We start from the raw sequence: 12874 nt of genomic DNA, 5'->3' as shown, positions 1-12874 counted from the left end.
GTCGTCGACATAATACTGTAAGACAACTACTCTCTAATGGAATTATGTCCATAGAATATGTTAAGTTTAAAGACAACATAGCGGATCCACTAACCAAAGGGTTAGCAAGAGAGTTAGTTGAGAATTCATCGAGGGGAATAGGATTTAAGCCTATTAAATAAGAGTTACTACAACGGCAACCCAACCTAGTTGACTGGAGATCCCAAGATCTAGGTTCAAAGGGACAACCGAGTTGCGATTGACTCAGAAGGATCACTGTGGAGTCCAACTCCTACCTATTTCTATGATAAAATAAGTGATGTCTGTAGCGATTTAGGTTAAGTAATACTTTTAATGATTCTTATATCTAGGTAAACCTAGTGGAGTATGGCAGGATACTCTTCATAAGAATTACCTATGTGAGTGTGAACTGGGCCGGTTCTATAAGATTTTGAAGGGCTACAAGTCTTTAGAGCACTCATGAGAGACCAGGTTGTTCAGGACCAAAATGAACACAATAGTGAGAACTAAACTGTGTCTGGGAATATACTGTGTGAGTTCTATTGTCTTGGTTTATACAAACGGCTGAACAGTTCAAGACATCATGTTCACTAGTTAGCTAGTAAATCCGATAGTGTCTCACAAGGGAAGGTTCAAAGCCAAAAGCTACCTATCCTTTGCAGAATATTTTCAATTTCTGTACTCTCTGAATTTAGATCATGTTGTTGCATTTTCTCTCCGTCAAATTCCATTCATGTGGGGGATTGTTAGAAAAATGGTTTAATATAGGCAAATTTGAGTGGGCCCCAAACGTCTTTTGGGGTGGGTCTGAAGAGGTGACGTGTTCCTTGCCGCATGGCAAGTCACACGGTGAAGACGGAATGTCAAAACCATTTATGAGTGGATGTGAAGTTGACGTCGTTTTCAGGTCTAACATTAATTTTTTAGATAAAATTCTTTTGAATTTTTTCAATAAAAATTATTGTGAGAATTTAATTTAATTCTAAAATTCAAATTTTGGGTTCCTGAGTGGTTTCCTAAAATTTGTAATTGTGGGAATTTAATTTAATTCTAAATTCAAATTTTAGATTCCTAAGTGGTTTTCTAAAGTTTGTACCTTTTCATTTATTTATTAAACTATTCAATTTGTTTAATATATATATATATATATATATATATTAAATATATATATATTCAAATGATTTAATATATATATATATATATTCAAAATAGTTTATATAATAAAGGTGCAACAGTTTGAAAGATTTGCTCTAACGGACAAAATTTCAAATTTTCCACTAGTGGACAAATTGTTTGAATATTGGTATTCAAATGTGCTTATAGTAAGAACCTCTTTTTGAGTTCAAAATCTTTTGTACCGGTTCTGTCTAAACAGCACCTGTTCGGGCTGTGGATAATTTTTGCCTTTAAATAGAGCCATATTCCAGCAATCTAGGGGATCCCAAAAAAATCAGTCTGAAATATTATTTGTTGTCTAGTTTGTTATCTTTGGTGTATTAGTGCATTAATCTTCATTTTTTAGGAAAAAATAATTTCAGAGAGTTAGAACATAGGTTTGGTTCGCCGAACAAATTGTTTTGAGTACTACTACAATTTGTGAAGATCATTGTATCCTGGGAGATAGACGCCGCTCAACCGTAAGTACCGTAGCGGGGCTAATCTGTCTTAAGGACAGAGTGTCACACACTCGATTTGGTCTTGAATTATTTATTCGGTTCAACGAAATAAATTTTGTAAGATTTATTTATTTTTGTTTGTTTATTTCTAGTTATTTTATTTACACAGAAGATTGTTCCACCAGGGTATGCAATTGTTCTTTCAAAGTCTCTTTCAACAGCAACCATGATATCTATTCAGTCCAAGAGGCTAGAGGCCTTGAACTCCTTTTGTACTTGGAAATGTCATTGGGGTTGCAAGAAGAAACATCCTTTGGAGACTGTCCTCTACCATGATGAGCTTTAAAAATGTATAGAATTATAAAAAGAAACGACTTCCACTTAATATATATATATATATATATATATGTCAATGTGTGTGTTTTAAAATAAAGCTATTGAGCAATGAAAGAAGTTATTGTTGCTGCTTAAATTGAGACTTGTCTTTTATGTAGGCAACTCATTTATTTTCTTGCCCACTTTACCAAACAGACTGTTACTGTTTTCAGCAGCATTTTAGTAACAAATATCAACTAGTTCATCTTAGAAAGCACTTTCTTAAATCAGAAGACAACAGAAATATAGGTTGTAGGTTATAGAGTTCTAACAATATCCTGCTGCCTTTGGCACCAACACTGCTAATAAGACTCATCTAGGAACTTTGTACAAGAGATGGAGAAAGGTATAGCAGATAAGGGAAAAACTAATTTCAATGCTTAGAAATTGAAGAAATAGCTTTTCCTATTTGGAAATAGCTCTAAATCCACCAAAAGAAATCAGAATCAGGAATCAGCATATTCTTATAGATGATTACTTTTATACTATATATTGCATTCTTTTGGCCAATTTGGTCTGAATTCATTCACCAGTAACAAATATAACTATTTGAGAAAAAAATATTTCTCTCAAAATGAACAAAAATCAAAGAACTAAGGAAGGAAAAAGATTTGCTACTCACATTACCAAGCACCTCATTACTTGGTTAAGCTAAGCTTTGAGATAACTGAGGCTGCTTGGTCACCGCCCAAGAAGAAATACGGATGCCTCAAAGCGGCTGCAGCTGATAAGCGGCCCCTTCGCAGGAAACCTCTCTCTGAAATAAGCTTTGTGACCAAATCCCACCCCTTGCCCGAATCAAGGTCAAGAATACTTAAGTCAGGCCTTGACCGAGTTCTCTCTTTCCATTTGTTCAAGTCATATCCAACTGTCTTTATTTCTAAATTGAAATTCTTTAACCCTGAAGTGGACCTCAATGTAGGTATTGCCATTTGCAGGAGCACAATCCCAGCAGAATACATATCAAACAGATCAGGACTGTTCAGCTGAAAGAACAATGAAAAATATTATAGTTTATACTTCAATCAACATTATGCTACTGTGTTTGGAAAAGACAATCAAATGTAATACCTGCCATAGAATTGGAGAAAGAAAGGCAGCGATTGGCTCAGGTGGCAGCTTAGGTGTTTCCTCAGGGAGTACATACAATTCAGGGGGACAATAATCAGGGTCAAGAAGGCCAAGTTTGGGTACAAAGTTTTTGCCAATACGGAGGTCTGCGGCTGCCCCGAAATCTATGAGCTTAATCCGTCCCTTCTTTGTTACCACTAAGTTGGCTGGCTTTATGTCCCGGTGAACAATCCCATTGTCGTGGATTTTCTTGAGTGAAGTAACAATCTGACGCATAATTTGCTTGATAATTAATGCATTTCGTTCAATAGAGTCCATGCCTTGCAAAACACGCCCAAACATGACCGACTCCAAGTTTAAAGGGAAGTTGCGATCTTTCATGTAGTCAGCAAGGTCTAGATCACCCTGTCACAAAGGATTTCACTTGATTAATGGCTATGCATTTCATAGAACAAGTCAAATTGAAAGAGTACATTAAAAGTAAAATACACATGATTATATGTATCCATAACAAGTCCACAACTTCATAATTGTGCATGTCCTTGATAATTCAATGTCATGAAAATCATTTTTGAACTAGTAATGTACTTGTGCTGGTTGATTTTAAGAAGTTGAATGTCAGAGAGAGGCTTTATGGGAGATTTAGAAGGGCTGAGTAAAACCAATTATCAAATATGTGGTAACTACTCTGGTGGAGTGAATTGATGACAGTTGGGCAGCATTTACAAAGTGTGATATTATGAGGTCCAGGCAAGAAGGGACTAAAAGTAAAAAATCACAGAACACACACAAGATTGAAGAAATAGATTGACTACCTCAAATTTCCAGACAAGCCATTTACCACCCTTTGTAAACTGTGAATCTGTTTTGTCGGCAATAAAACTTTCGAGGAACTTGGCACATGTTTCAGGAGCAGCTCTTGACAGCCTATAATTGAACCACTCCTCAAAATCACCACACTCTTCAGCACCTTGAACTCCAATCTTCACCTGTTAACGTTCATACATAAGCAATCTAAATAATCCAATCAAACGTCAGGAGAAGAAGGGGCAGGAGGGTTTGTGTTGAAAGAAAATCAAGAAGAACAACAAATAATGACAATAATAATAAAAGAAAGTGAAGCCAAATAAAAGGATTGCTCAACTGGATTCCAATTTCATTATGCTCTTCTTTTAATAAAAGACCCTGTCTTGCAGTGCAATGAAATACCTATGGCTTATCCGTATATAAAATAAATAAATAAAAATTTAACTCCACATCAAAAGCAATAACACAAAAATAAGAGAGAATAGAAAATTAAAACAAACGGGGCAGAATTTGAAATGTAAATCGTGAATATATTGCTTCCAACAACTATAAATTAAAATTGTTTTCTAGCAGGCTATGAGACATCTAAAAATAAAACGACTTCCAAAACATTCTTAAGAACCTAAAATAAATTGGACAAAAAATAAGAAAAATAAATGCTGTGTATAAACTATAGTGTAATGGATGGGCATATAGCAGCTGTATCCAACTAATGGACTATCAGATATCTTCAAGAATGCAACATTGGAGCAGCCAAAGGGAATAGAAAAAACTAAGTGCATATACGAACCGAAGAAATCGTCTTGATTATTTAGTGGATTTAGGTAATTGTCAAAAGTGGGAGAAAAAATGTTGATATACTAGGCAGTTTTCACATATTACTGAATCAAATAACCTAATTAACAAGGAATACAACCAGTCTACAAGTGTAAATGGAAGAAATTACATTTTTTTAAGTTATGACCAAAATGAAACTAGGAGGTATATGATCAATCACATTCTTAAAGTGTGACCAAAATAGGAACAATTCAGGAGTTAACATTCAATCACCGAGTTTACCTTTTTGAGAATAACCTTCTGCTTGAACTGCCCATCCATCATTGAGGCATTTCGTCGACCATTCTTCTGTAGTCTCTCTTCTGCATTCATATTCTTCGGCACAATCACACCAGAATAAACAACACCAAATGTGCCCTCTCCCAATCTATTCCCAACCAGAAAATCAGACATCTTCAAGCTCCTCCTCCCCGTCATACTGTCAAAACCAAATTGCAGAGGAGCAAGAAAATATGTATCAATGGCACCAATCAGAACACCTGGCCTAGCAGTCAAGTAAAGCCAAGTAAACCCTGCAAAAACCAGAATCCCCAACTTCTCCATCTCTGGTAATTCAGCCGTAGCACTCTGAAACTGCTCATACCCGGATCGGAAAACGGGGAATAGAGACAGTGATTGGTCCAGTTCAAGAGTGTTCTGATATGTTATCGAGAGATGCATTGCACTTCACTGGGTTTCTCTTGAAACAGGTAGTGAACGAGCAGAGTTGGTTGTGGGAGGTGAATCTCGTGGGAGAGAAGAAAGTGGTGGTGGGTTTATGATTCTGTTGTTGGAGAGAAGTGGCAGCTGAGGATAGCACAGAAGAAGCCATGGATACTCATCAAGAGGAAGGTTATGGCACGAGTGAGGTGGGTTTTTCTCAAAGTTTTAAGTGTCAGCAAAGGTGGGTTTTTTCCCACGCGTCAATCCTGGGTTTATCCATTGAGATGGGCATGTGTGGAGACTGAGAAAACAGCAAGTCAGCAAGCAACAGAGGCCTGTATTGCTGTTTTATGAAAAATGAAAAAGACATTGGTACCCTTTCTAATTGCCAACCAAAGGAGCAAAACCCAACTGTAACGAAGGGAATCCATGAGAGTTTCCTTTTTTTTTTTTTTTAATTATCCTTGATGTTTGGATTTAAGTTTTAAGGCTGCAGAATATAAATTTTATTCTATAATTTCTCTCATAGCAATTGTTAAAAAAAAAAATAATAATAAAATCCAGAAAGAAATAAATAAGATAGCTTCTATTATCCAAAATTTAAAAATCAAAGTATTTATATCATTACTTTCCCAACATGTCCTCCAACGTAATTCAGAACTTCCCCAAATCAGCAGGAAAAGCCATGTTGTCTCACTAATCAACAAAAAATTTAACTACTAGGAATAGACGAAAGATTTGACAACCCATGTTAATGTAAACCATGTACAGAACAAGGTTATATCAAATACAATCATAAGGTCCCACAACTACTCAAGGAATTTTCATATTCCAAGTGTCCATCTCTCTTTTTTTCCTTCTTTGCTCCTGCTTTTAGTAAGAGTACAGCAAGCCATTCCAATAACCAAGCATTCAGACATCCCACATGAACATTGAGGGGGCAAAAGAACTTCAATTGCTTCCCAAAGAATTTTGTGTTGTCTCTTACCTTTTCCTTTCTTTCACAAATTTCTACACAAACCCAAGATTCAAACTTACAAATTTGCAAAAGCAAACCTTGTCATCAAGTCAAATATTGAAATTTTGTTTGAAAAAACAAAAAGTATTTTGATAATAAGATTAATACATCAGAGCATGGTTGTTGGCCAAACACACAGTTTACCTTCTCTGGTAACACTTCCTAAGTAAAGTTTAATATTATACCCAACATGGGGATCCTAAATAAACCATCACATGGCACTAAAAAAAGGAAAAGCAATGCTTCCTAGAAAGTGCAGCTCATAGAAGCCATACTAGCACGCTGAACTGTTCCTCTGAAGAAAGGAAGCTGCAGGCCTCACATAAGTAAAGCCCTGGAAGAGGTTGCCATTGGCGGTTGGACTGGATACCGGAGAATCCTGAAGTGGCAAGTCAGTCCAACACTTATCAAAGTTGGCAATGCAGTGTTGTCCAGCAACTTCAGGGCGGAAACTTGGCTGGATCTCCCTAGCGTCCAATTTCTTCCAGTTGATTGGCTTGAACCATTTATGGCGCTTTACTTCTTCGCTCCCCTTGGGTCCACTGCCTAAGCGCTTGCTCGGGTCTTTTTGTAGAAGCTAAAATACAAGAAACAATTCATCTCAATCCTATGATTCATGAGATAATCAAAATTTGGAAAGAAACTACAGGCTGAGGATGGTTTTTTAAATGCATGCATACCCCTTTCAATAGAGAATGTGCATCACTTGACAAAAATGCTGGCAGCTTGATTTTATCCTTTATTATTTTTTGTTGAACTTTCTCGTTATTCCCACCAATAAATGGAGGCTGCACCAAAAGAAAGCAAAACGATAAACAGCGACATGACGAAAATGACAAAGGCAATAAAAAAATAATGCTGGCTAACCATCTTTTATGGTTTGAGTGGTTTGAAGGTTTATTCACTTCCATTCAAGAAAAAGGAGAATGAAAAATACTAGTATGAATTTAAAATGCAACGATAAAATATACAACCACCTCTGCAGAAGAGGCTTGGCAACTGCAGAATGAAAATTTTGTGTATGATATGATCCACATATCATTGTTGAAAAATAAATATAAGATGCTAACCTTCCCTGTGAGCATCTCAAACAATAAGATTCCAATGCTCCACCAGTCTGCAGCCTTATCATGGCCCTTCCCAAGAACAATTTCAGGTGACATATATTCTACAGTTCCACACAAGGAGTTAGATCTTGTATTCTCATCAAATTGCTTCGCCAAGCCAAAGTCAGTCAACATGGCCTAAAATAACAATAAATAAAATCGGAATTTAAAATTACAATTTTGCACAGAGAGAGAGAGAGAGAGAGAGAGAGAGAGAGAGAGAGTACGTGGCCATCTGCATCCAGTAGGATATTTTCAGGTTTAAGATCCCTATGCATTATGCCATTAGAATGAAGGTGACACACTGCCGAAACAATCTCTGCCGCATATATACGTGCCAGATCCTCTCTGAAACATAGAGTAAGAATTAATCAAATTAACATCTCCAGAATTTCAAAGAAATATACAAAGCAGAATGACAGAAGATACCTGAAAAGTCCTTGGTGGAAGAGCTGAAAAAATAGGTGTCCTCCATTCACAAAATCCAGCACAAGATAAAGTCTATATTTGGTCTGCAGGTCATGAAGAACTCAGAATTAATGTCAACAAATTAACAAAAGCTGCAAATATGCATATCAAATCCATATCTCATGTCCAAGAGCTTCAGTTTAAGTAGACCATTTTCACATTTTCAAAAAATACGGTGGAGGCTTGAAGCATGCCAATAGGAAGCTACAAGATTTTACTACTGTTGAGGTGAAAATTACTTGGAATGAGTATCTTAGCTGGACAACAAAGGGATGTTGTATCTTGGTCAAAATATCCCTCTCCGCTCTCATGTATTCAGCATGATTCTTCTCCATTATCTTATCCTTCCTCATAACCTTCATTGCATATATTTCTGATGTGCCCCTCTTCCTCACCTGAAATACTTTTCCAAATGCACCCTGACCAACAACCTTCATAAACTCAAAATCTTCAGGGCCTACACTCTGGACCTTAATGGAATTATCATCAGCACATTCCAGAGATTCCTTAACAATACAATCATTAACCAAAAGTTCCTGAACTTCTTTGACTGTCTCATGACTGATGCTCTCAACAAATTCCATTCCGTCTTCTGTCTCATGAATGGTGAGCATGCTCAGTTTCAAAGATTGACTGACACAAGTAGAGGGGCCAACCAAAGAATGTGATCGGCTGTAAATGACCACAGGGTCATCATAGATAAGATCAGTCACATCTGCCGTAGGCACTGAATTTTCAGGCTCCGCATTACTAATTTCAATTGAGGCCTGAGCTGGTAAAGGACCAAACACATCAGAGAAGTCTAACTCAACATTATCTGAGGAAACGACATCAGGAATGTTCACTGGGAAAATTAGCTGACTTTGGAATGATTTGGAAATGTCAGTTTTGGTAAGAGCAGGTAACTGAGAGGAAACCATGCTGCCAAGTATCAACCAGGGATGCAGATAGGAAATAATGACGTGGGATGCAGATGGCCAAATATCAATTGCTCCTATGGATGAAGCTCTTCAAAGGACTCCAAGTTGCATACAGCCAAAGGAGTCTTATCAATGTCCTTAATCAAAAGGAAGTTCTCGTACACAGTTGGAGTCTTGAAGAACTTTGACAGTAAGCAGACCAAAATCCAGCAAAAGAAGTCGTTCTGGTTTCCCGATTTACAGGAAACGACAGATACCACAGTGGTTGTTGAATTCATTAAGATCCAGTTATCAATCTGTTAGTCAAGGAGACCAGAATGCAAGGATGAAAAAGTTAGGACTCTAGAGAAAAAATACATCACTACTAACTGTATTAGTTCGTAACAAGTTATTTTCCACATACTAAACGACCAAGCTTGTGTTACAAGGGAAAAGAATACAGTCCTTATTTATGCATTAAGAAGGCAGATTCTTATTTATGCTGTGATTATTAACCTGAAAGGATTACATTTGATTACAAATCATGGACAAATAGTCCCCAACTACCATGTCCATGTCTTAATTTTTAGAAATTGCATTATGAGGGAGTTCAACATCCCATGTTCATACCCATGCTTGTAGCTTGAATGGTTAAAAATCAAATATTGATAATTGTATCATTGCTTAAACAAATACTTTGCTTCCAATCCATGCTTTAATTGAGAGTTTAGAGACCTATGGTAAAAGATTTAAGTCTAATTATAATGTGGAGCTGACCAGTATCAAAGCGCCTTAATTTATCTTTAAGTTGAAATAAATATAAAGTGCATACTAAATGAAACATTCTTAAAATCTCCGTAACTAAAGAAGGTTAAGATGGATGCTTAGCGAGATGAATAATGGATGCTAAGGGACATGAGTAAGAACAAAATAAGGAATGAATGCTGACAAGGTTGTGAGAAAAGACAAACTACAATTTACAATAGATATGTACCCATATAAAGCAAATTTACATAATCCAACACAAGTAATGGGAAATGTCTCCCACAGATAGTTACATTGCAAGTAAAACATATATATATATATATTAAAAATATTAAAAAGGGGGCAGGATTAAAAGCAGCCCACCTTAGATAACTCTTTATTATTGGAATTTCATAACTTAGTATAGTTGCAGGTAATGCCTCACTATTAGAAACCAAAAAATGGAGCAAGAAAAAAAAATGGTAAAAACTCACTTTAATTTAGTTTTTGAAGATATTTTTACAATCACCCCCCCCCCCCCCCCCCAGATGAACTCATGAAACCCAAAAGTGAGAATAAATTACAAGATTGCATTTTTTTTTTTAATAAAAGAAAAAGGAAAAGAAAAGGAATAATCAACAAAGAGTACACAATAAACAGATGCCATGAGTCAAAATCCGTTTTTTACGTAACAAATTCCAACAAGAGCATAAAATTGTTAAATGTCAGCAAAATCACCTGAGTTTGTAGACAAATTCAACAATACTACAACTATGTAACTTTTATTCTGTCTAAACAGATCCGGGAGAGATTCAAATCAAACCCTAAAAGAGAAAATCGTGAAGTCCCATCAGCCTCGAAGGCCAATTTTGAACATGGAAAATCAAAAAATTGAAACGAACAGATCAAGACACCAGATTCGTTTCAGCTCAATGTAGAAATCCCTAACATAAATAATACAAAAACAAAACTACGGATACGTTCAACATAAAATTGAATCTCTTTTCGCAAATCACTCAAAAAAAATCGAATAAACAAGGACAATACAAAAGAGAATGCTTGATTGCCCATAAAATAAAAAACCTCTCAACCCATCAAAAATAACACAAAAAAAACGAACTTATTCACTTTGTTTGTCATAAGATTTTGGGTTTTCTTTCCTTTCTTGGGTAAAACTAACCATAAGCGTTCAAACACAGAAAAAAGATTAGAATTGAAAAGGAACAACATAAAAGAAGAAGAAGAAAGAGATCACAAAAAGGAAAAGAGTTTGGTTTGAATGCATATTACCTTAGGAGGATCAGAAGAAGAAAGCGAAGCGGAGGACGATTGTTGACAGAGGCGTGTTTTGACGAATCCTCAAAGGAAAATACGATGATCTCGGGTCGCCACTTATATATATGTATTTCCCATAAAAGCATAAATGCATGATTTTTTTTTTAATATTTTTTTTAAGATACTGAAAATTGACCAATTCGAATCCTCGGTCGCCTTTCCCTGTAGCCTTTCTGCAGCGTCTCAAAACGATGTCGTTTTAGGATCAAATTTCAATTAAAAAAAAAGAAAACCAGAGACAGAAGAGGAGAAGAAGGAAGGCCTAGTAAGAGAGGAGGAGGAAGAAGAAGAGGAGGAGGAGAGGAGAAGGATCGTAGGAGGATCGCAACCAAAAAAAAAAAAAAATCTTCACACCCCTCCATTGCTGGCCACTTCTCCACCAGCTTCGGCGAGCCCCTAGCCCCTCCCTCCTCTCCGGCAACCCTTCCCCAGTTTCTCCCTCCCTACGGCGACCCTCCTTCAGTCGTACCACCCATCACTACACCATCTCTCAATTTCTTCATTTTCTATCCAAAACCCACCAAACCCATCTCCCTTTTCTCTCAGGTGTATTCTCCTCTCCCTCTCCCTCTGTGTTTTTTTTTTTTTTTTTTTCTAGATCTAAAAGAAGAAAGAAAAGATGAAGAAGAAAAGCAAGGAGGGGGTGATGTGGCTGGGGGAGGATCGTCGGAGGGGGAGGAGGGTTAGGGGGGTCGTTGGAGCTGTTGGGGAAGATGAAGCATGAACTGTAAACAACAGTTCTGTGTTTTTTTTTTTTTTAAATTGAAATTTGGCCCCAAAACGATGTCGTTTTGGGGCACCACAGGGAGGACTGCAGGGGAAGGCGGCTGAGGATCCGAATTCGAAAATTGACACCTACCACGTGGTGAAACTGTAGTCATTGATTGGTGGTTAAGTTTAATAGTGGTAGAGTCCTAACAAAATTGGGATTTTGTTTTTGCAGTTGGGACCATGAGACCAAACTTGAATATGCCTTATACCATCGAGGAATTTTGAATTGGGGATAGAATTGCAAGTTGGGTTGGCACCCCATGCTAAGTTAAAGACGTGTAAAATATGTTGAAAAATTTGAATTAAAATTTATTCTATTGGTTGTGTCTTCTTGAGATGAAAGAGTGTGTCATTTTAAAGGATCACAACTTTTCTGAAGAATCACATAGAAATTTATATATTCCATTTCCTTCACTTCATTTTGAATGATGAATTGCAATTCTTCTTCACTTTGTATTTATTTTTCATACTTCCTGAGTTTAATTTTCCTATAAAGAGAGTACATGCACAGCAAAGTTCGCTAGGCTTGCAATAGTAGTATTGCTAGTGCAAGATATTGATCGTTGTATCTTGGGAGATAGACGTCCATTGAATCTTAAGCACCGGTGGAAGGACTTAAGGAAAGAGTGTCACACACTCGACTCGATCAAGTTTTATCTATTTATGTGCTGTAAGTTTGGTTACATTATTTTGTCAACTTCTTTTAGTTTTGGTTTTGCCCAAAAACCATTTACATATTTATAAATTATATGTTTACATATAGTTTGGTACTATTTTTTCTAACAATCTTAAGACAGATTCTTGTGCCTGTTTATGGTTTTTGGGAAAATATAATTGATTGATTTTGTCCAAACTGTGTTTTAGTAAATGAATATGTTGTTTCTGTATCTTTTCCAAAACATGTTACTAAATATGGACCTTTTGGGAATATGTCTGGGACTTCAATTTTCATTCCAATGGAAAGTGCTATAGTCATTGGATTTCATAGGAAGGAAAAAAAAAAATTTCTTCTAGTGTTCGATAGATAGTTTGGTATTGAATTTCCTATTTTGTTTAGGAAATTGGATTCAGTTTTTTTCTGTTTAATTGTGGATAAATTAATTAGAATAATATAACAAATTTTATATGCATGTTGTTTGATTCTGATCTGAATCGTTATCGTTTTTTTAGATTTTTGAAATGATT

At 36.3% G+C, this 12874-nt stretch overlaps 2 protein-coding genes across 3 annotated transcripts; both read right to left on the bottom strand.

The window, feature by feature from the left end:
- Positions 1-2347: 2347 nt before the first annotated feature.
- Positions 2348-5585, bottom strand: LOC145822302 (serine/threonine-protein kinase STN8, chloroplastic-like). Its single transcript, XM_082918968.1, has 4 exons — positions 4929-5585; positions 3878-4051; positions 3063-3467; positions 2348-2977 (listed from the first exon to the last, which is right to left on the bottom strand). The coding sequence occupies exons 1-4, from the start codon at positions 5364-5366 to the stop codon at positions 2630-2632; spliced, it is 1365 nt and encodes a 454-aa protein (XP_082775094.1). The 5' UTR covers positions 5367-5585; the 3' UTR covers positions 2348-2629.
- Positions 5586-6303: 718 nt separating this feature from the next.
- Positions 6304-10975, bottom strand: LOC114277757 (serine/threonine-protein kinase AtPK2/AtPK19). 2 transcript variants are annotated; one of them, XM_028219699.2, is made up of 7 exons: positions 10874-10975; positions 8180-9156; positions 7902-7984; positions 7700-7820; positions 7437-7610; positions 7047-7154; positions 6304-6943 (listed from the first exon to the last, which is right to left on the bottom strand). In XM_028219699.2, exons 2-7 carry the CDS (start codon positions 8858-8860, stop codon positions 6641-6643), a joined length of 1470 nt encoding a protein of 489 aa, XP_028075500.2. In that variant the 5' UTR covers positions 8861-9156; positions 10874-10975; the 3' UTR covers positions 6304-6640. The 2 variants fall into 2 exon arrangements, with proteins under 2 accessions (XP_028075500.2, XP_028075502.2); XM_028219701.2 differs by lacking the exon at positions 7047-7154.
- Between the last annotated feature and the right edge of the window lie 1899 nt (positions 10976-12874).

Source organism: Camellia sinensis, chromosome 3, assembly GCF_055761805.1.
Source record: "Camellia sinensis isolate YWXY chromosome 3, ASM5576180v1, whole genome shotgun sequence".
In the NCBI taxonomy this organism is placed as follows: domain Eukaryota; kingdom Viridiplantae; phylum Streptophyta; class Magnoliopsida; order Ericales; family Theaceae; genus Camellia; species Camellia sinensis.
This window is presented reverse-complemented; position numbering and strand designations above follow the sequence as displayed.